This window comes from Equus quagga, chromosome 11, assembly GCF_021613505.1.
Source record: "Equus quagga isolate Etosha38 chromosome 11, UCLA_HA_Equagga_1.0, whole genome shotgun sequence".
NCBI lineage: Eukaryota > Metazoa > Chordata > Mammalia > Perissodactyla > Equidae > Equus > Equus quagga.
This window is the reverse complement of record NC_060277.1, coordinates 83093771-83118330: the sequence shown is the minus strand read 5'-3', so window position 1 is coordinate 83118330 and position 24560 is coordinate 83093771. Positions and strand designations below refer to the sequence as shown.

Sequence of the window (24560 nt, the reverse complement as noted above, 5' to 3'; positions counted from 1 at the left end):
CATTCCACACCAAATATCCAAGATAAAATCAATTGCTTTGGGGATTCTAAACGTACTTAAAATTACAAGTCTGTATGAAAATGCAAGACAGTTATTAATAAATTTTTGTGGCCTGTCCGTGATATAGCTCTTGTATCCCAGATTCCGAGATTGGAAATGTAATGATTAAACTACTGCTTTTACTTGTAATAAAACAATAATTCCTTTAGATTTTTAAATTAGAATTTGTCTACTTCCAAAAAGGATTGAAAGCAGCTACTATTAAACTGGTATTAGAAAGATCATTTCAAAGGTTGCAGAATACAAGAACATCTTCAAGTATCTGGCTTAACAAAACAAAATGAAATTTTGCCAAGCATAAATACTCACTCTCTTATGACATGGAGGCAAAGGCTTTTCTTTGCAAAACAGTGTGTCTGCTCTCGTACCTGCCAAAGATTCTTCTCTCAGCCTCAGTATGTAAGATGTATTTTGGGAAAAACATGAAATGCAATTTAAATGATTCAGCAAATTTCTCTAAGCAAAACTGCTTGACACAAGATTATTGTATACCTAATAGGGTTTTATGTTTAACTGAAAAGGGCACTAAAAATAATTGTATACTTGAGTTGTTCCTCAAGATCTTTCTGGAAAAATAATCACATTTGTTATAAAAATGAGACGCACAGAACTAAATTCTTTTATCCTTTATTGTATTTGTGCTATTATGAAATCTTATTAGATCTTACACTTCAGCAATAAAGTGCTAGGAAGATTATTAATTGATGATAAATGCCGAAGATACCTTAATTCTGTTAGAAGACACGACGCTGCTGCTTTGGAGCTCTTACACTCCCAAACTGCTCATTTACACGCAATGTTGAGGTAGTCCCACTGAAACACACCGCTAGTAGTTAATCGCTTTCTCCAAGAGTGGACTTTATCCACACGAGGAAGAACTTTAAGGTTTTGCACACCACCTTTAACGTAATTATCTAAATCTTTGAGACTCATTATTTGATGTGGCTAAAAAACTTTCCTGATACAATTTTGGTCTAATTCTTTAGCGTATTCATGATACTCATTTAATTTATTACTAAGCTAGACCGACATACATGTCTGCCAAAATGTCCGCAGAAACGTCAAGAAAAAGCTATCACTGGGCCAGCTTGAGATACCTCAATAAATGGCCTTGACTGTCCTTTGAGCCAATTATTTAAGTAACATCCGAAGAGACTGGTAGTTCTAGTTAGAATCCAAGCGTCAGCTTCTTCAACCGTCAGAAGGGCATGCATAAGGGCAGGGAGGATTTTAAATCCCAGTTCACTTCCCCCTGCCAGGGATGGAAGAAACCACCCACTATAAGAAACTAGGCGGGGGAGGAGTGCTGCAGCCCTCTGCCAAGAGAGCGCTCTGCAGGGAGGCCGTTTCCCTGAGTCACGGAGAAGGCGGGAGGCTGGGCCCATCTGCCCACGACGTCCTCTTCGTAAGGGACTCAGCTTAAATAGGCAGGGCTCACAGGGGAAAGGAACTACACCGCCATTCCTCAAGGAGGCCCAAAAGCCACCTCATTCCCAGGAGACACTGCATTTCCCCAGAACTCGCTCTGCACGCTGGCAGCAAACAGCCAACCCTTCCCGACCAGCATCACGTGCACTCGGAAGTACGTGGGTGGGACCTAAAGCGCCCACGGAAATGACGTCGGCGGCCCCTAGTCGCATGATGTGGCAAAATGCAAAAAAAGGGGGGGGCAGGGAAAAGCAGAGGCTGGGGAAAGTGATCAGTCCAAAAAAGTAGTCCCTTCGAGTTCTCTATTTACCCCGTGTCGCAGAAGTGAGCGAGGTGCTCCCCGCACTGCGCCGCGAATTCCTGCGCCCCGCGGCACGGCGGCGCTCCGTGGAAGGGTACATAAAGCGGAGGGGGTGAGGCGACCTGGGCGGAGTTCTGTGGCCGGGATCCCTCCGCAGGGCTCAGCCGTTTCCGGAGTCTGCGCTGCGCCGGGTTCCGCCATTGCGGCTCTCCTGGCCCCTGGAGCCTCCGCCCCCGACCCGAGCTCTTTCGTCTGCCTGCCAGTTTCCTGCGTCCCCGGAGAGTATCCTGCTGAGCCCAGCCCCCCTCCTCCTCTCCCTTGGAGAGCCCGGGCAGCCACTGCCCCGCAGCCCCAGTGCAGGAGGAGACCGTACCCCCCGACAGCGCCATGGCCCAGATTCTGCCAATTCGTTTTCAGGAGCATCTCCAGGTGCGTCCGGGCCCAGGCTAGTGAGGGCTGTGGAGAGGGTGGTAGGAAGGAACAAGCTGGCGTCTGGGCCCAAGCGAAAAGAACAGGATCGGAGTGAGTGGGATGTCGGTGCCTGGGGTGGATGGAGGATGGGGGCGCTATCTTGGAGAGCTCGAAGGGTTAAACGATGTGGGGCTTGGATGGAAAGGACGAGAGTCGGGTGCAAAGGGCAGTGAAGCCAGGCCTGGGTGCGAGGGCCTGTGTTTGCTTCCTGGATGGCAAGAACTGCGCGAACTAACTCCCCCCCCCGCTTCCCCGTTTATTCAGTTCATTCATTTGGGCAGGTTGGGGGCGGGGGGACGATTCTCCCGCGTTTCTTCCCGAGCAAGGACTCTCATCCACTAGGCCAGTGCAGGGCTGTCACTTCCCATTGCTCTTCTCTTCCCTTTCCCCCCATCGTGTCTGCACTCAGGAGTTGTCGGGCGGGTGGGTTGGGGAGGAGCAACCTTTTTTCTTCCTCTGCGGCTCTCAGCTGAGAAAGGCACCTTCCCCTGGGGGTGGAGGGAAAGGCGCTGGCTTGACTCTTGCCTTCCCTGAGGCAGTAGGAACAGAAGGTCAGTGAAGGAACAGGAGGAGGATAGAATGGGGGCACATGTTTCTTAGGGCGGTGACGATCTCAGTGCTTGGGGTCAAGGTCCCTAGGGGAACTTGCCTTTTTTTCTTTTCATGATTTCTCTGGGGATTCTGTGGTCTTATCCCCCTTTGGTTCTAGAAGGTAGGAATGGGTTATTCAGAGGTTATCTTGGGGTCTGCTGTAGTCTAGCAGGTGGGCTTGGCGTGAGTACCCCCCCCCCCCCCCAGGATTGCGTGGAATTGAATAGAGCCCTGGGGATAGAGCACACCTGCTCTGAGGTATGCAAGGTTTTTCCGTCATTGGCTTCCTTTTAGTAGGTTCTGGAGTTCTTCTCCACGGTGCATTATCCTGTAGGCAGCATACTGTCTTATCTGGCAACATGCCCGTGGCTGGCCCAGGCGGTTACCATTGGAGAGCTTGACTGAATTAAGCCTCTTCTGAGCTTCTGATTTTCCTGGTTCGCCAATCCTGGTTTTACTTTGGCTGAAATAATTTATTCTTAATAATTTGCTTTCTTCCCAAATACCCCTTTGAGAAAGCCTGCCTCAGCTCAATCCTCTGAAGGGCTAATTTCATAATGACAAAAGATGCTGAGGTTTCACGTGACACCAACTAGTATTAGTGACCTATTGGACACTTTACCATTGAAGGCTATTTTACTCCCATTGGTATAACATACATGAAGGATTTCTGTTAATAAGATCTAATATTCATGCTATCAGTAACAATTTCATATTTCTTTACAGTCTTGAAATGTAGTGAATAATAAATCTTTACTCAAAAAATGACTTAAGTAATACATTTTCTTCGGTTATTTATGGTTTTTAGATAACTCATCTGAAGTAATGGAACACTTTTACAAAAGATTAAAAAATGTTAAGTGACAGAATGGACACAAGTTGTTGTTTATGCTCAATCAAGTTTTAATTGCTATGGTTACTTCTATTAAAGCAGGGTGTAGATGAATGTGGAATATTAGGAAAATGTTCTTGGGTGTGAGGCTTGTGCTCAAATGAGTGTATCTGAAATATCTTTAGACAAACGTTTGTAAAATCATATACAACACAAGCAGGTACAGTTGCTATTTACACGGCAAAGGTATAACCCACTAGTAAATCTTATTTCTTGGCTAGTGATCAATAGCTTTGCATTCCTATTAAAGAGAAGACAAGAATTGTTAATCCCAAAGATTGGAATCCAGTCTTGTCACTAATTGAAGACAGGCTTAATATGGGTCTGATTTCTAAGTGGTTTGAAGTTTCTGCAAATACTTGAGTAAAGCCATTTCCTTCTCAAATAATTTGAAGATTTGTGGTATAAAGCCACTTTGCAAATACACTTGAAGAATTCAGTCGTCTGTTTTTTGGTGTACTATGTAGTGCCTAAACTTAAGCTTCCTAGTGTGACTGTACACTCCAGCTGATAATAATTGCGCAAAGAGCCCCAACTACCAACCTCTTCCAGGATAATATATCTCTTGACTTCTCATTTTTATCCTTTCCCTTTTAAAGAATTAATAAGGATTATTTTAATTGGCACCTTGGGTCTTTGACCTCTGTGCTTCTGCCAGTTTGCTAAGCAGCCAAAAACTTTCTGACACACTTGGGATAAAAATTGGGAACAAGATTTTAGAAACTTGAGTGTCAAGTTAGCTTGTGAAAGCATCAAAATGTGAACTGTGAATGAGTTTATTTTTGTACCATGTAACTACTTTGGCCAACTGAGGGTTCTGTCATCAAAGCTCAGAACTACATCAAATGAATGTTAGGTTTCTTTTTTTTTTTAAAGATTGGCACCTGAGCTAACATCTGTTGCCAGTCTTCTTTTTTTCTTTTTCTTCTCCCCAAAGTCTCCCAAGTACATAGTTGTATATTCTAGTTGTAGGTTCTTCTGGTTGTGCTGTGTGAGATGCCGTCTCAGCATGGCTTGTTGAGCAGCGCCTTGTCTGTGCCCAGGATCTGAATCCGTGAAATCCTGGGCCACCGAAGTGGAGCACGCGAACTTAACCACTTGGCCACGGGGCCGGGTCCGAATGTTAATATTTTAAGTTATGAAGGATTTTTTTTTTTTTAAGGATGTTTAGGCTGATAGCAGTCAACAGATTAGTGCCTATTTGGGCAAGACATTGTGAGACTTGCAGATTTTGGAGAACACCTAGGCTACGTATTAAACATTGCCTGCAATTCTTACTTCTTGGCACATTAAGACTCCTTTACCAGTTGACACATTCCCCTGTATTTTCAGGTTCTTTGGGTCTGAAATTAAAAATCTCGCCACCCTGTTCTTTTCCCTTTGATCCATAAATGCAGGCATGGAATGTGTTGGGAGTTCAATGGTAGGGGTTCTTGTTACGGTTATTTCGGTTTGCAAAGAGAAAGCAATGTGCTGTATGCTTAACTCTACTCCCTGGAAGAGGCATATTGCCTGGAATTATCCTGCAGTCGACCCTGGGAATAGCCTCCAAGCTTAAGATGTATCAGGTTTTTCAGAATTTTCCTAATGGCCAATTTACTTGGTTTAAAAGGGTGTGGTCACTTCTAGTGAATGTGCTTTCACTCTTCTTAGGAAGTAATTTAAGACATAGAACTAAGTGCATGTGTGTTCATTTTAGTGCCCGGTGAAACTTATTTGAATTTGATATTTCAAGAAACTTATTTGAATTTGATATTTGAATTACATTTAACAAGTTTTTTTATGTCCCTGTTACTGATGTGGTTTTTGCCTTTTGAGAGTTACAGTCCAATAGAACTCTTCCATGATGAAAATTTGTGCTAGCTACATAGGGATATTGAGCAACTAAGTCTTTACTTTTATTTCTCTTTAATTAAATGTCAATAGCCACACGAGGCCATTTACGACATGTTGGACTGCACAATTATAGACTGCACTGATGTGCTTTGTGAGAGTGAAGTTTTGTCTGACCATCCATGTCTATATCTTTAGAACATTTTGTTAGCTAAAATTAAAACATTCATTATTTGAGAGTGTTAGTTGAATACTGTCTCTTTGGGGAAGCAGTGATGATGAAGAGTGACTAGTGAATGGAGGCAGCAGGACTTGTGAGAGCCTTTTATGCCCTATGAATGTGATTGGATGCTTTCAGGTCTTAACTTGATCTCTCCAGACATCCTTAAACAGTTGAAGAAAGTGAAACTCAAAGTAGTGCCCAAGGGAACGCAGTGTCAGAAGGGGTTTGAATCTGGGTCTTCTGACACAAAATATTTCAAAGAAATATTGGCCCTAAGAGAAGAAGTTATACAGTCTCCTTGTGTGGCTTTTTTCTTTTGGACTTTGCCCCAAGAGGCAACTTCCCTGTTAGTTTAAAATGTGATTAAGGGGCCGGCCTGGGGGCGCAGCGGTTAAGTTCACATGTTCTGCTCTGGTGGCTCAGGGTTTGCTGGTTCGGATCCAGGTGTGGACCTACGTACTGCTTGTCAAACTATGCTGTGGCAGGCATCCCACATATAAACTAGAGGAAGATGGGCACAGGTGTTCGCTCAGGGCCAGTCTTCCTCAGCACAACAAAAAAGAGGATTATTGGCAGCTGATGTTAGCTCAGGGCTAATGTTCCTAAAAATAATAATAATAAATAAAATGTGATTAATGATGTGGTATAGTAGACAGATTGGAGGTTTGGGGGTTGTTGACATCAGTGCTGTCCAATAGAAAAATAGTATGAGCCATATATGTAATTTTAAATTTTCCAGTGGCCATATTAAAAATAAACAGAAGAAATTAATTTTAATGTTTTAACTCAATAAACCCAAAATGTTATAATTTTAACATATAATCAGTATAAAACTTTCAAATGAGATATTTTACATTCTCCTTTTGGGTACTGAATTTTCAGAATCTGTTGTGTATTTTATATTTAGAGCACTTCTCAATTCAGACCCTATTTTCATTGGAAATATTTAATCTGTATTTAGCTTTAATAAAATTTACAGTTGGAAAAGCAGATTTGCATACCTAGGTTATTCCAAACATACTTAAGTTTTCCATAATTGAATTATCAGTGACTATTTAGTTTTAATTTAAATTTTATAAGGAGTCACCACATTTCAAGCACTGAGTACCACGTATGACTTGTGAAATGTGGCTATAGTATTGAAGAATGCAGGTTAAGACCACCTTCTTTTTCTCTGTAAAATAGGTCTACTGCCTCAAAAAGTTACTGTGAAGATGTGAGAGTGTGTACGTGAAGGTATTTGGTGTAGCACTTTAGGAACATTAATTGTTAGCTATATAATTTTTGTATAGTACATTTTGTCTTTCAACCCAGTGACACAATATTTTATTTGCAGACCTAGATTTTTTATTTTATTTTATTTTTTTCCTTTTTCTTCCCAAACCCCCCCGCTACATAGTTGTATATTCTTAGTTGTGGGTCCTGCTAGTTGTGGCATGTGGGATGCCACCTCAGCATGGCTGGATGAGCAGTGCCATGTCCGTGCCCAGGATTCGAACCGACAAAACACTGGGCCACCTGCAGCGGAGCGCACGAACTTAACCACTCGGCCATGGGGCCAGCCCCCAGACCTAGATTTTTTTTTTTAATTAAGATTATGATAGTTAACAACCTTGTGAAATTTCGGTTGTACATCATTATTAGTCATGTTGTAGGTACACCACTTTACCCTTAGTGCCCTCCCCCCAAACCCCCCGACCTAGATTTTTATGACTTATAAATATTTGGTACTCACCTAAGATTTGAGTACTTACTCTGTATCAGCAACTGTGTTGAACTAGGGACAAAGTGGTGAACAAGATTGATTGCGGTTTGCATTGATTAGTTGGTAAAGGCTGTCCACACATAATTGCAACCTTGGGGGTTATTGAATGTTTGATATTGTGCAGGATTTAATACAAATATTCATATGATAAAAATTTGATCCCGCTCTGAAACTGTCCAAAAGAAAGTTTTTTAAATTAATCTTTTATTACATCCCATGAGTGCTCATTGTGTACCATTGGTACATTTTTTAATTGGTGTTCCTTGGTCAGATATGTTTGAGAAAACTGGTAGATCATATCTGATAAAATACCCACATGGAATACCAGTCAGACCTTTGTAGTGTTGTATAAGATGGTAGTGTTGAAGTGAATGTTCTCACTGAGATGAAAAATGAGCTCATAGCTGATATTTTAGTCCTTTGTATCAGAATGAGGCTATTGCTCTGAATTTGTTTACGTATGTGCCGTGCTAGAGCTACTTCATAGCTTGTAAGCCACAGCAAAGTTTACAGCTCTAGGTGTCTTTTATTCCCCTCTTGGCCAAGTGCCTGTGGCTAATGCTCTTAACTCAAAGGGATGGCTGGATGCTTGGATCTGAATGTATTATGCAAAACCCATCTGTCAGACTTGGATTTTGTTTCTCTTCTTTTGTGTTAAGAAAGACATAATTAAAGATATTTGTCCTAGTTTAGAAGAAATAACTATTCATCAAATCTTAATTGTCCTGGAATCTGTAAGATCAAAATAAATTGGCCATTTTAGCTATTTGAGCACCTACTCTGTGCCAGGAACTTGGCTAACTCCTTTATGTTCATGATCTCATTTAATTAGCAAGAGAATCCTTTGAGGTAGGTAGGGTTAGCCTTATTTTGCAGATGGGGAAACTGAAGTTCATAGAAGTTAACTTGAGTCACACAGCTAGTGAGCGGGTGGTCAGACTTGAGTACTTTCAGTGGGGCACATTGCCTCATTTGGTGAATGAGCTATATAATCTGAACTGCAAAGTATACCACAATTCGTATCTGTGCTGGGCTGTTCTTTGATATATTCATTCTACTAGTAGGTCAATAGTTTTTATATAATGAGAAAAATAGGGACCAGTGAGCCAACATTTTGATTATCTGTAACTTAGACAGTTATTTAGATGTTTTTAAAGGGCTTTATCCAAGTTCCCACTAGAAAATTGTGCAGGATGATTGGGATCAGGTTAACGTATAACCAGGATTATCTGTATCCCTCTCATAAGGCTGAACTTCTCAAACTTCTCTATAGATTTTTCCTTAGTGACAAGAGAGTGAATGTGTTCCAGTCGGAAGCTGCTTGTAAAAGCAGGAACCTTCTGCTTTCTATTTTACTATACGTTCACATTTTTGTGTTTATACTAATGTAAAACTGGAGTAGAACTCAAGGAAGACAGTTGTTCCTTGTTGGGGGGTAAGGAAAGTGGGAGTAGAAACGCTTGCTCAGTTTGAATAGCATAACCATAGAGGGGAAACGGTTACAAACTGGTAGTGTTGTGCTTTGGAGGCAGAACTGCCAGTGATATTACTGCTTCCTTTTCTGAATCATTTGGGGTAAATAAGAACTTTTAAGTTCTGAAGTAAAGCAGATTTTAAAGCTTATTTCTGAAAGAATAGGAACTGATTCCATTGAAACCATTTTGTCACATTAAAAATTTTAAATTCTGTGGTGTGCTATTGTGGAAAATGTCTCAGATGTTTAATCCGAGCTCTATCTTTTTAGCTTTTCTCAACTTCCTCATTTACTAAAATAATACTTTCTGGCAATTATAAAGTTAGACTGTGGTATGTATTTGTGTTTATATCATAATACTTGGCCCATACAGACACTCAGGTATTAGTTTTTAACCTCTGACGCTGGAGGGGAGTCTCTCTTTGTCCAGTTCAGTTGGAACACATATGCCATGCTAAAGGAAAAAACTGCTGTGTACCCAGTTATTGAAGCCAGGATCTTGGTGTTATACCAGGCTTTCTCCCCTTTTTGTTTTCTGCATTCAGTCCATTTCTGGAGTAAGGAGGGGAAGAAGTCTCATAGTGATGCACACTGGGGGTCCTGATGATCGCAGTTTTTGATGACCTCATCTGTTAAAACTGGGAATTATAGTAGATGAAAAAGGAGAATTGGGTTGAGAGTTGCTTTCATGTATTTCTAACCAGCTGCTCATCTGAGAAAGGGCTTAAAAATCGCTAGAGTGGACAGAATGAAGCCAAAGACTGTCCGTATATGCTCAGCTTGACTAACAGCTGACTTTAGATAGATGTCATCATTTGAGGATGAGTAATTAGGAAAAAAACTTATAGGGAAAACGTGGTTTACAAAATCCATATCTTTCCTCACTCCCTGCAATACTCTATGTTCTGCCCTATTGAACTATACGAATCTAAGATAGGTTTCTTTTTTTACCGTAAGATATTCGTCGGGAAAGAGTTTCCTTTTACGGATTAAAAGCCTTACTGGGTCTCCATATTATTGAGTCCTCTCACAGTTATTTATGTTTGAATACTACAGCACCATTCAGTGAAGGTTATCATAGGCTTGAAATCTCCTGGAATGGTAAGAGGTAAATTTAACACATCTTATAATTATTCCTTTCTGTACGGCCTCACAACTACAACTGTTGGATGCTATAAACATTTTAAATACTCCTCAAATAAGCAATCCATTAGGGATATTTTTCTGGAGATCATAATCCAAAAACAAGTGGGAAACCACTCTCCTGTTATGCAAATAGAAATTTGAGGCGTGTTATAAAATTCCCGTGATTGCACCATAATTCATTTAAAAAAAAGCACTTTGATGGAATGGAGATGACTTTCCAGTGTTAATGAAGACGTTGATGTAAAAAAAAATAAAGAGTTTAAATAAAATAGTTTCTGAAATGAGGAGTAGAAAAACAGTTTCAAGTTAATTTTATAATTTTAAATGGTTATATAAACTAAATCAAATGACTACTTGAATTATATATTAAGCTTATCTAATCCCTAAGAGTTTATTGTTTAACACGATCAAAAGGCTTTTTAAATTAAGATAAAAATCATATAACTTTAACCATTTTAAAGTGAACACTTCAGTGGTATTGGGTACATTCACAGTGTTGTGCAACCATCACCTGTATCTAGTTTCAGAACATTTTCATCACCCCAAAAAAGAAATCCCATAACCATTAAGCAGTCACTCCCTCCCCTCTCCTCCCATCCCCTGGCAACTGCTAAGGTGCTTTCTGTCTATGAATTTACCTATTCTGGGTAGTTCACATAAATGGAATCATACAATATGTGACCTTTTGAGTGTAACTTCTTTCGCTAAGCATAATGTTTGAGGATCATCGATGTTGTAGTATGTACAGTACTTTATTCCTTTATAGATGAATAATACTCCATTGAATGGATATGCCACATTTTATTTGTCCTTTCTCACTTGATGGACAGTTGAGTTGTTTCCACCTGTTGGCTATTATGAATAGTGCTGCTGTGAACATTAATGTACAAGTTTTTGTTTGAATACTTGTTTTCAGTTCTTTTGGATATATACCTAGGAGTGGAATTGCTGGGTCATGTAATTCTGTGTTTTAACTTTTTGAGGAACTGTCCAAATGTTTGTCACAGCAGCTGCAAGATTTTACATCCCTACCAGTGATGTATGAGAGTCCCAGTTTTTCCACATTCTCTCCAACACTTGTGAAAAGTTTTTTTTTTTGGTGTCTGGGGAATAGTCTGCTTGGGAAAATGAGTACCCTATTTGGGTATATATGACATTTTTAGTTCTGTGTGTTCTCTCCCAAGCTTTGTAGCCTTGCCCTCCCCTAAATTGTGTGTCCTGCTTTAGATTGCTTCTCCATTTCTTCTGAGACTCCATGTATACCCCCAGATATGTCTGGGCTAGATTTGCACCTGTAACATCATGGCACTGTTGTAGTTGCTGTGTGTCTGTTATGCACTGAGTAGAAGAGACTGTCTCATTTACTTTGGAATTCTCTGTGTATTAGCATAGTGTCTGGCACAGAGTAGCTGCTCAGTAATTGTTTAAATGTGTGACTATTGGAAAAACTACTGCAGAACTAGGAAGGGACCTGAGGAAAAACATAGAAGTTTTTTCTACTGAAACTGGAAGAGAACTGTTGGCATCATCTGTAGTATGCAGAAAAACTTAACATAACATGAACAGAAAGACCCATGGAGATTAAGGTTGCAATAACAGGACATATACAGAAACAGTTAATCCTGAAAGCAATTAGCAGAATTGCTCATGTGGAAATCGGCACTGTGGAAGGTTAGTATTTTGGTTTGTTTTTTTTTTAAGATTTTGAATTTAGAAATAAATCACAGAATTAAATCAAGGCCTTGGAGGTGTACAGAGTAGGTTACAAATCTAAGAATTATAGAAACCAAAAATAATGGAAGCTCTTTTTAGACAGTGGAAGAAAACTTACCTGATATGAAAGAAGATTAAAAGAGTTTGGTGTTTGAGACAGGCCTGGGGAAGTTTTAGTACCATGAATTAAAAAAAAAAATGTACAGGCATCCAGGGCACACCCTCTCCTTGACCAAAAAGTCAAGGCCATCTTGGGGCCGGCCCATGGTGTAGTGGGTAAGTTCCACGCGCTCAACTTCAATGGTCCAGGTTCTCAGGTTCAGATCCTCGGCACAGACCTACATTGCTTGTCAGCCTCACTGTGGTGCCAACCCACATATAAGGTGGAGGAAGATTGGCACAGATGTTAGCTCAGGGCTAATCTTCCTCAGGGGGAACAAAGGCAAGGCAATCTTAGTTTTTAAACACTGAGTGTCAGACAGTGAAGCAGTATCTATAGAGTTTTGAGATGAAAAGGTTTTTTTCTTTTTAGAGGACATGAACTACAAATTTACCCTTGAAACCCTCTGAGCCTAAAATCGATTTTTTCCTTGTAGGTTGTTACCTCAGTAGTAATGACAAATTTATAATTTAACACAAAGTAAACAAAGGAGACAATTTTACACAAAACTTGTACTTAAATAACAGGTTATAAAATATTGATGTGAAGTTGCCAAATAATAGATGCTCAGTAGGTGTCAATAGACAACTAAATCTTAGTCATTTTAATGTTGTTTTGAACTCCCTGAATTTGTTAATGTTAAATGATTTTGAGATAAGCCTATAAGACTTCATACTGTTATTTCATTCACTCCTTTTTTTTTTTTTTTTGAGGAAGATTAGCCCTGAGCTAACTACTGCCAATCCTCCTCCTTTTGCTGAGGAAGACTGGCCCTGAGCTAACATCCATGCCCATCTTCCTCTACTTTATACATGGGATGCCTACCACAGCATGGCTTTTGCCAAGCGGTGCCATGTCCGCACCCTGGATCCAAACTGGCGAACCCCGGGCTGCTGAGAAGTGAAACATGCACACTTAACCACTGCACCACCAGGCCAGCCCCTCATTTGCTCTCTTGAGCTTGAAATTTTTTATTTTTGGAAATATTGCAGCGACTCAAATGTAAAATAAAATGGTTCTGGTCTTGTGACTTGTAGCACCTAGATGCTGATTATGCTGTAAATGATTGACCCAACTAGAAAAGTGAATGATACAGCATGTCTGATTTCCTAGCAGGTCTGTCTGTATAGAGTAGAAAAATTCAGGAATATATGCAGCAGTGATGGGGTTGAGCTGACTGGGCCCCCACTTAAAAATACGTTTTGTGAAGTTGAATCAGAAAGAAGTTTCTTTGAGACCTTTACAGTTTTAATAGTAAGGAAACCAACTAGATGTTTTAGTTATTCATACCAAGAAACCAAGCCTTTGGTGTCTGCCCAGGGGTTCAAATCATCCTTTGGAAGTCTTTATGTTAAGGCAGCACTAAGTATGTATTGTAATCTTCAGCCCTCAAGTAAGCCTCATTTCTAGTTCTTTGAAAGGAATGTTTGGATAAATTCTGCCTCCCCCATCCTTCAACACACCCATAATTGATCATGGCTTTGGTGGCATTCAGTCGTTTTTTGCCAGCTGAATAGCATTTTTTTGGAAAGGACATAACCTTGGAGAGTCATTCCTAGCTGCAAGATTTGGGGCATAAAAACTTCCCTTTATTCCCCTGCAGCTTCATCAAAATTCATATGTAATATTTCATCTAATTATTGGATTATTTTTTAAGAATGAGTCAAATTTAAAGTTTTAAAATTTTCCAGTCAGAAGTTGGCTACAAGTAGGAAAATTTCTCTTTGGGTTTCCTAGTGGTTTACCAAAGCTGAGTCTTACTGTTCCTGTCTCCGACTGGTTCCTTCTGAATGTATTCCTTAACAATTTGAAGTGAGTGAGCAGAGTCAAAAATTCTCCGAAGAGACAGTGATTGCCTCGAAGGCTAACATGGAGAAGAAACAAATGTGTATATTTAAGTGTGGAGTAAGCAAGAGTTAAAAGGCGTTTTATTTGCTGCTTGAAATGTGTGGAGCACACGGAAAACAATGGCTGGTATCCTGTTGATGGAAGAACTAAAGGAATGCTGCCTTCTCAGCATTTTTCTTGATTTCCTGTAGAAGACGGCAACAGCAGTTTTTGTTTGACATTTTGCTGGTTTCCTGGAAGGGCTCAATGAAGTGACTGCGGTCAGCATTTTTTTTTTTTTTTTCACTGATTGATACTGGTGAAGGTAGAGGACATTTTGGAACTTTTAAAGGAAATTAGGCTGAATGAAATATTTGGGATAGGAAGTTAACCAAATCTTCAGGCACTTACTTAAAAATGTCTGTATTGGGTGGCATCCAGGTATCAGCAGGTCTCTTTAAAATTGTTGGCTTCTTAACTCTGCAGTGGGAACACCTATTAAGTCTTTATCAAAATACAAGTATAGGCATATTATAGTGTAAGAAAAGGTAACCAAAATAGGACTTGACAGAGAGCACTTAGAAAAGAGCCTCCTCTGAATACATAGTTCCTTTACGTTCTAACTATTCAGATGAAACAAGGAGGAAGGATCTGGAAAGTGTAAAGCCAAGCACTAATTGTGCAACATAAGTTCTTAGTAATGCTGTCATAAACACAAGTTTTAATGTGTTTTGATTTTCAGCTGATACAGCTGGTTAGTGAGTTCTGTTCAGAGTTTACTAGTCATTCATTAGGAAAGAAACTCCTTGGGTGTATGTATTAAAAAAGTCGGTTTCCAATGAGTATTCCTGTCTGATCAAATGTAAGAAATTAGTAGGCTCAAAGGAAACCTATTACTCCTTTAATTGTGTTGTGTTTGTAGGCACAAACACAATTGTGATTGATTGCTGAGATAGAGACTTTCTCCTAATGGAGTCTGTCTTTAGCTAATCAAAGAAATGTGCATTGAAATATAGTATGGTTTTTACTTGGTTGTATTGTCTCGTGCTAGCATTTTCAGCCCTTTTTAATAAATGTATACTGTTGGAGTAAATATATCCATAGTCCATGTAGTCCCTTTAGAATATTTTTATAGTTTGATCACTAATGTATTCTAATAAGGTGCTGACACACTATCACTGAGTTTCCTGGTTCCTTGATGTATGAAGATTTTTTTCTAGCTGTGTAGTAACATGTGTTTTGAACAAAGCAAATTGGGCCACTCTAGGTTTGACTATATAATGTTAGTAGCATGGCGTCGGAGCCAGTCTGTTTTAGAGTAGTATATGTCATGATACCATAGTTCCAGAGTTAGATAACTGTAAACAAGGACAGAAATCCTTAAAGTAGAGAGTGTGTATGTGCCCCACACTGTTCTAAGTTCTTGGTGTGCGTTAAGCCACTTTAACTTTTGATGCAACACCTAGGCATGCTTTGTTCCCCCTCAAGCAAGGATGGATGCTTTGCCTTTTCTGTTTGCCACATTTACAATCAAATCAAGTAGCTTCAAAACCAAAATAGGAAAAATGAGGCCTAAAGCATTAAAAACTGATGAGTGCTTAACTTAGATTTCTGAATCTAATATTGGTGAAGTTAATATTTTTTTTTACCATATTTCTTTGATTTTTAATACAATTTCCTTCACACTTAGCATTTTCTGGAATTGGGAATTTCATCTTATAGTTGTCTACTCTTTCCCCAAAAGCTTTATGATATTGATGAATATCTTAGAAATTGAGGCAGTAGTAGTTTACCAAGCGCAGAGATGGGCTTTTTTCCTCATATTCTTTGAAAAAATGGCATCTTATTACATCTCTCTTCTCAGTTCCTTATAACCCTGGGCCTTACCTATTTGAATGTTCAGTGATTTCTTGAGGGGAAACAGGGACACCCAGACTGAGGAGGTTTTCGTTGGACTCCCTTCTGCTAGCTCTGAACTTTGCAGATTTTTCCCCCCAAGCCTCTTGCAGATATCCGGACTCGGAAACCTGAAGATTCTGGTTTTTTCCACTTCCCGTTGTCTTGTCTGAAATCCTTGTATAAGATGAGTGTCCCTTTTTACCATCTGTCCTTCATTTTTGCTAGAGTTTAATGTTAAAGTTTTCTCCTTGTTGGACTTCCAAGAAAAACACCTGTAAACAGTACTCTCAATGTGCAATGATGGAATGTTCTATATTTCTATATAAATGTTCTGTATTCTGTGCCTTCCAATGCTGCAGTCGTGTGACTAGTGTGACTGAGGAACTGAATTTTAAATTTTATTTACTTAACAAAATTAAATAGCTGCATATGACCGGTAGTTACTATATTGGACAGTGCAGCAAACCTCTCAGTCCTGATTGAGCAGATGTCCGAGGTACAGCTCCTTTAAACTTAAAAGAAAAAATTTGCAAGCCTTCATAAGGGTAGGCAGAGCCATATATCCAATCATCTGGATTTTTTTTTTTTTATTAATGTTATGATAGATTACAACCTTGTGAGATTTCAGTTGTACATTTTTGTTAGTCATGTTGTGGGTACACCACTTCCCCCTCTGTGCCCTCCCCCCACCCCCCCTTTTCCCTGGTAACCACCGATCAGATCTCCTTATCAATATACTAATTTCCACCTATGAGTGGAGTCATATAGAGTTCGTCTTTCTCTGACTGGCTTATTTCGCTTAACATAATACCCTCGAAGTCCATCCACGTTGTTGTGAATGGGCCAATTTTGTCTTTTTTATGGCTGAGTAGTATTCCATTGTGTATATATACCACATCTTCTTTATCCAATCATCAGTTTCTGGGCATGTAGGCTGGTTCCACGTCTTGGCTATTGTAAATAATGCTGCGATGAACATAGGGGTGCAACGGACTCTTGAGATTTCTGATATTAGGTTCTTAGGATAGATACCCAGTAATGGGATGGCTGGGTCATAGGGTATTTCTATTTTTAACTTTTTGAGAAATCTCCATACTGTTTTCCATAGTGGCTGTACCAGTTTGCATTCCCACCAACAGTGTATGAGGGTTCCTTTTTCTCCACAACCTCTCCAACATTTGTCGCTCTTGGTTTTGGATGTTTTTGCCAATCTAACGGGTGTAAGGTGATATCTTAGTGTAGTTTTGATTTGCATTTCCCTGATGATTAGCGACGATGAACATCTTTTCATGTGTCTATTGGCCATATTCATATCTTCTTTTGAGAAATGTCTGTTCATGTCCTCTGCCCATTTTTTGATCGGGTTGTTTGTTTTTTTGTTGTTAAGCAGTGTGAGTTCTTTGTATATTATGGAGATTAACCCTTTGTCGGATAAGTGGCTTGTGAATATTTTTTCCCAATTAGTGAGCTGTTTTTTTGTTTCAATCGTGTTTTCCCTTGCCTTGAAGAAGCTCTTTAGTCTGATGAAGTCCCATTTGTTTATTCTTTCTATTGTTTCCCTCAACTGAGGAGTTACAGTGTCCGAAAAGATTCTTTTGAAACTGATGTCAAAGAGTGTACTGCCTATATTCTCTTCCAAAAGACTTATTGTCTCAGGCCTAATCTTTAGGTCTTTGATCCATTTTGAGTTTATTTTGGTGTGTGGTGAAAAAGACTGGTCAATTTTCAATCTTTTGCATGTGGCTGTCCAGTTTTCCCAGCACCATTTGTTGAAGAGACTTTCTTTTCTCCATTGTAGGCCCTCTGCTCCTTTGTTGAAGATTAGCTGTCCATAGATGTGTGGTTTTATCTCTGGGCTTTCAATTCTGTTCCATTGATCTGTGGACCTGTTTTTGTACCAGTACCATGCTGTTTTGATCACTGTAGCTTTGTAGTATGTTTTGAAATCGGGGATTGTGATTCCGCCGGCTTTGTTTTTCTTGCTCAGGATTGCTTTAGCAATTCGCGGTCTTTTGTTGCCCCATATGAATTTTAGGATTGTTTGTTCAATATCTGTGAAGAATGTTCTTGGGATTCTGATTGGGATAGCACTGAATCTGTATATTGCTTTAGGTAGTATGGACATTTTAACTATGTTTATTCTTCCAATCAATGTGCAAGGAATGTCTTTCCATCTCTTTATGTCATTGTCAGTTTCTTTCAAGAAAGTCTTGTAGTTTTCATTGTATAGATCCTTCACTTCCTTGGTTAAGTTTATCCCAAGGTATTTTATTCTTTTCGTTGTGATTGTGAATGGGATTGAGTTGTTGAGTTCTTTTTCTGTTAGTTCATTGTTAGTGTATAGAAATGCTACTGATTTATGCACCTTAATTTTATACCCTGCTACTTTGCTGTAGTTGTTGATTATTTCTAATAGTTTTTCTGTGGATTCTTTGGGGTTTTCTATATATAAGATCATGTCGTCTGCAAACAACGAGAGTTTTACTTCTTCGTTAACTATTTGGATTCCTTTTATTTCTTTTTCCTGCCGAATTGCTCTGGCCAGCACCTCCAGTACTATGTTGAATAGGAGTGGTGAAAGTGGGCACCCTTGTCTTGTTCCTGTCCAATCATCTGGATTTTTAATAGTATTTTGCTATATCTGGTTTTTTTGTTTTACCTAAATGTTTTAAAGAAATTGAGGTTATCATGAAATTTCATCTCTAAATACTCCAACATGCATCTTTAGAAAATAAGGAAATTTTCTAATAATTATGATATCATTATAGCCTCCTAATGTTTAACAATCTCTCAATATCTAAAAACCAGTCCCTATTCAGATTTCTTTGATCGTCCGCCAATGTTATTTGGTTTGTTTAAATCAGGATCCAAGCAAGATCTACACATTACTTTCAGTTATGTCTCTTAAGGTATTTAAAGAAACATTTTATTTTTACAGAGTTTCAGATTTACACAACAGTATGAAGAATTCTCATATACATGCTTTACACAAATTCATCAGTTTTTAACCTTTTTCACTACATTTGATTTATCCTCTTTTGTCTATATACAGAATATTTATTTTTTAGATTGGCACCTGAGCTATCAACTGTTGCCAATCTTTTTTTTTTCCCCTGCTTTTTCTTCCCAAATCCCCCCAGTACATAGTTGCATATTTTAGTTGTGGGTCCATCTAGTTGTGGCATGTGGAATGCCATCTCAGCGTGGCCTGATGAGCGGTGCCATGTCCGCGCCCAGGATTCGAACTGGTGAAATCCTGGGCCGCCAAAGCGGAGCACGCAAACTTAACCACTCGGCCATGGGGCAGGCCCCTGTATACAGAAATTTTTTACTGAACTGTTTGAAAGTAATTTGCAGACAGGATACCTCTTTACCACTACATACTCTAGTGTGTATTTACTAAAAATAACAAAATGTCTTCCGTGACCACACTACAGTTATCAGAGTGAGGACATTGACTTTGACAGAAAACTGTTATCTCAGGCTCTATTCACATTTCATCCAATGTTCCAATAATGTTCTTTATCTCAAAAGAAAATCCAGGATCATGAGTGGCATTGAGTTGTTCTTTCTCTTTAGGTTTCTTCAATCTGGAACACTTTGTATTTCAAGACATAGCTATTTTTTGAAGAGTACAGGTCATTTATTTTGTGGAATTTCCTCATTTTGGATTTATCTGAGGTGTCCTTCTGATTAGATTCAGGTTATATACTTTTGGTAGCATACCACAGAGGTGATGTGTCTTTGTAGTGCAGTGCATAGGGAAGCACGTCCTGTCAGTTTTGGCCCATCATTAGTGATACTAGCTTTGATTGCTTGATGAAGGTTGTGTCTGACAGGTTTCTTCACTGTAAATCTCTTTTTCCCTTTGTAATAAGTATCTTGTGGGCAGATACTTTGAGACTATATAGATATCTGTTACTCCTCAAAATTTCATCCATTAATTTTAGTATCTTCATCAATTAATTTTAGTATCCATTGGTGATTCTTGCCTGAATCAATTATTGTGATGATTGCAAAACAGTGACTTTTTAAAAATTCCATCGTCTTTCACCACTTTTAAGTTAGCTTTCTTTTGTGAAGAACAACTTTTTCTGTTTTATTTATTTATATTAGTGTGGACTCTTGGATTTCATAAATCTCGTAATCTGTAATTAAAATCTGTCCTGAAAAGTAATGAACAGTGTACGTATAGTAAAAGGAGTGTTGTCCTTGTGTGTAAGGTGATTCTGGCCTCTGTAACTTTAGTTATGCGTATTGAAGAGTAGAGACTTGCATTCTTTAAGAAAGTTCTTTTACGTGAGGATCTTAAAGTTTACTTGGATAAGTTAACCTGGAATTGTGGGGCCTGGGCCCATTAGGAAACATTGGGAAACTTTGGTTTGGGGAAGGTGTGGTATGGGTGGGGCGTCTGTGTGTGTCTTTGAACCAGGTGACATCAACTCTTTTGCACACTGAGGAGAGAAATGCTCTGCCTACTTTCCATTTTACCTTGTATTTTTTAGTCTTGAGCTCTTTAGGGTAAAGAGAATTTTTGATGATACTGACCTTATGCCATCTGTTTGCATTTAGCTTTCCCAGCCAGCTCCCTCAGCAAAGGTGTGGGAAGCATATTTGCCAAGTTTGTTAGCCTTAACAATACTGTTCCATAATGCCCCTAAAAATAGGAATTAAAATAAAATAGGGTTACTTAGCATGAACATATTACATGGTTCCATGTTACATGGTTTTGAGGATTCTGGTTTCTACCTAACTTTAGTTAGGCAAATTAAAGAGCAGAATTGGAAGTTTTTAAGTGTAATTTCCTTTTCTCAAAAAGTGGGGGGGGGGGGGGCATTTCGGTGTCTGAATAAGTTAAGCACCCAGAAGCCACTAATCTATTATCAGTAGTCAAAAGAAATTCACACCCAGAGTTTCAGCCAACGTTTATGACAGCTGAATTAGGCAGATAATAAAATGCAAATACAAAAAAGTTAACCTTGAGCTGGCCCTAGTGCTGATGTGTTGTATGTACTAATAGTATCTGTTGATATGTGTCAGGCATTGTGCTAAGCACCCCACATTAATTCCTCCAACTCTGGGATGGGTACTGTCATCTCATATGTTTCAGGTAGGGAAGCAGATACACAGAGATAGTTAATTTCCCCATGATCCCTTAAGTGGCAAAACTGGACTAAACCCAGACATTTTGGCTCTTATGTGGAATCCATAGAACCAACTGATTCTGGATGGCACTTGTACTTTATAACCAAAGTTACACATTTGTACAGTCATTGTCTACTTGAATGAAGAACCTTCTGTGTTCTCTAGATTATGGGCAATCTGAAATACTGTTTCTCACTACAAAAACTAAGACGTCGTTGTCTTATAAATTTTTCCCCAGGCATGTTAATATAAATAGGGATGAGGAAGAGAGGAGAGGGAAAAGGAAACTTGTTTGTATTGTTTGTAACGTGTAACTTCAGGACACTCCAGAGTTTGAGTTTACCGATTAACAGTAAATCTGTTTACTTACTTTTTGGAATCTAAACTAGGCTTGAGTGTCAAGTCCTAAAGTACTGCTGCTTGCACACCAGTGTCCAAAATCTAGTCTGGAAATCAAACAAGTTACAGTGTTTGGATGATTTTCTTTAAAAAGGGAGCAGTTAATGATTTTAATGTTTTTGTGCCTGCACCATTAGTGGTTTTTTTTTTTGTTTTTTTTTTTTTGAGGAAGATTAGCCCTGAGCTAACGTCTGCTGCCAATCCTCCTTGCTGAGGAAGACTGGCCCTGAGCTAACATCCGTGCCCATCTTCCTCTCCTTTATATGTGGGATGCCAGCGACAGCATGGCTTGCCAAGGGGTGCCATGTCCGTACCCGGGATCCGGGCCAGTGAACCCCGGGCTGCCCGAGGCATAATGTGCACACTTAACTGCTGCGCCACTGGGCTGGCCCCAACCATTAGTGTTTTTTTAAAAAAGGAGGATGGAAATACGTACTTTCATATGCATGGGATATCTCTAAGATGGAAAGGTATTTGCTGGGGGGAGAAAGGATTACTGGAAACATGGAGTAAGTGGCTTTTCATAGTATACTCTTCTGTACAGTTGGAATACTTTGCCATATGCATGTAATAAATATTCAAAAAAGTAACCTCTTGCACCTAAATTTATTGACTCCATCTTTTTTTGTATCACCAAAATAAGTTTTTTTAAGTTAAAAAGTATAATAAACACTTGATTATAGAAACTTCCAAGCATATCTCAAAATAGAATATCCCCAGCTTCAACAATAGCAGCATTTTTCCAATTGAGAGGATAAAAAACATGGCCAGAATTTGGATATTATTGTGTATTCTCTGAAAATAGGTGCATGTTCGGAGACTCTTATATGCACTCTGAATTTATTAGTGGTTTGTTCCACAGTCTGTGGTTCAGCTTCTGTGGTAGTTAGCTCCTATATCATCAGACCTTTATAATTAACTAAGAGTATTTTATGGTTAGTATGTGCTGTTTTGAAAATAAAATCTGTTTAAAAACATTGTGTTGCATTTAAAACATCTTAATCTATATGAGTATTACTAATCGTAATTATCTAGTATGCTAATAACCCTTTTATATAATCCTAATTTGAGAGTGCACCTAAGCCAGAATTGCGATTAATGATGGTGACTTGTCCTATTACTGTGTGTTTTGGGATGTTTCCCTTTTGAATGTATCGGAGGAAAATATGGGAAGAACTGGTGAGTGCTCCGGGCATTCTCACTAAAAAGTATCACCAGTAAGGAAAAATTCTTACCTTATTTGAAGAGGTGGAAGCAGATGTAACTTTCTGTTAACTGATAGGAATAGATCACTTGAAGTTCTCTTCACCTATACTAACAACTGGGGAAGGCCTTTTAGGAAGGAGCAGTTTCTTGTTTAGTTGTATAAATGGGCATCACTTTAGTATGCTTTTTAAAATGTTTAAACGTGTTGAATTGGTAAGCATTTGCCACTTTCCTCTTGGTTAATTTTGGATTTTTTTTAATAAAGGTTATGTGTCTATTTCACGTGGAGTGTTTTGAGTAGTACTAGTATATTCTTGATAGAGAAGATCAAAAATACATATATGTAGCTTGTTTAATAAGAAAAGAATATAAGGATTACATAGATTGCAAGGAGTGCAGGAACCGTACCTGTTTTTAACTAAATCTTTGCTTTTTCTCCAAGTAAAACAGCCCTGAGGCTGAAGGTCAGTGCTAGTAACTATTGAGAGCAGGCTTTTCTGACTACCTTTATCTGGGGATCTAGCTGGGAGTCAGAAACACAGTTTTCTTGACTTTGCTTTTTTTTCCTCTTCTTTACTGTCTTATCTAATAGTGTTTTCTTTTCTTACAGTTGTCTTGCACCTGCCTCTGAAGTGGAGGGGTAAAAAGGAATCTTTTAGAATCATTTGTGGGTTCAGTTAGTAGTGTTTGTGGTTTGCATCTTTGTTTTACTTTTAGTTTTCTGTTTGACTAAAGCTATTTTTACTCTTTCTCAAACATTGTAGGACTTAGCTGTGACAATTGAAACGCAGAATTGCCTTAGGTGAATGCTTGATAGTGACTTAGAAACATAGAATTCTTATTTTACAGAGTTGTTTAGAAGATAACTTGTTGGTTTTATGTATATAGTTCTAGGAGCTCTGTGAACCACTGGAATATTTTCTCCAGTTATTGGAAAGGTAAATATTGATTAAACTTAGAAGAGTTTGAGGACCATCTACTCTGAAAAATAGATGTAAATATATACCTCCCCTGAGACTAGACAGGCAGCTTAGTTTGTATAAGGCCTCCCTGAAGCCCAACCATAGTCCCTTTGCATGTTGTTGAGGACCTCTTATGTTTATCTTGCTCCATTAGTTCTGGAACTAAAAGTCACTACAAAAGTTGAAGTCAGGAAGAAATGAGAAGAAATAATTTCATAAAATTTTATTGTAACCAAATTCATTATAAGTTACATATCTCACAGCTTGTGTACTTGCATTGCAGCATTTACTTGAGCTTGTAAAGCTAGTTATTCTACTTTATTACCATGTTTGTATTAATGGTTAGACAGTTGCTTGACTCCTTGCCTTGATAGTGACTAAGTTACTGTAACTACACTTTATAACTGGTTGTGCCTGCAGTCATTGAGATATAAGAGGGAAGTGAAAGTAAAATATAGTCTCTTAATCTTATGTTGTATTTTATTCAGATCCTGGCCTGGCTATAATTAAGCAGTATTAGCAGAGGAATCTGACAAAATAAATTAGATAAAATACATTTAACTTGACTCAGTCCATAAGAGAGTAGGGAGAGTGGTGATTTCTGGGGAAAGAAATTGGATATCTGCGGGACAGGGGCAGGAGGAAGACTTGATATTTTTTCCTGTGCTTTCTCATTTTTTTTTTTTAAGATTTTATTTTTTTTCCTTTTTCTCCCCAAAGCCCCCTGGTACATAGTTGTATATTCTTTGTTGTGGGTCCTTCTAGTTGTGGCATGTGGGACGCTGCCTCAGTTTGGTTTGATGAGCAGTGCCATGTCCGCACCCAGGATTCGAACCAACGAAACACTGGGCCGCCTGCAGTGGAGTGCGCGAACTTAACCACTCAGCCACGGGGCCAGCCCCTGTGCTTTCTCATTTTTGTTTGTATTTTGTTCTATGTGAATTTATTATCCATTGGAGGAAAGAAGGGGAAAAAAAACAAGTAGCCTGGCCAAGGCTAATGAAGCCTTCAGATAGCCTTTTAGTGGGACTTAATCTGTTGTACTACATTTAGTCACCTAGAGTA

At 38.9% G+C, this 24560-nt stretch overlaps 1 protein-coding gene across 2 annotated transcripts in view; it reads left to right on the top strand.

The window, feature by feature from the left end:
- The first annotated feature begins 1981 nt into the window (after positions 1-1981).
- CLTC (clathrin heavy chain) overlaps positions 1982-24560 on the top strand; it is a 65052-nt gene continuing 42473 nt past the window's right edge. The window contains exon 1 of one of the 2 annotated variants that reach the window (XM_046674667.1): positions 1982-2218. In XM_046674667.1, coding sequence (XP_046530623.1) covers positions 2177-2218 — 42 coding nt within the window. In that variant the 5' untranslated portion in view covers positions 1982-2176. The remainder of the gene's footprint in view (positions 2219-24560) is intronic. The other variant, XM_046674668.1, reaches the window with a different exon arrangement.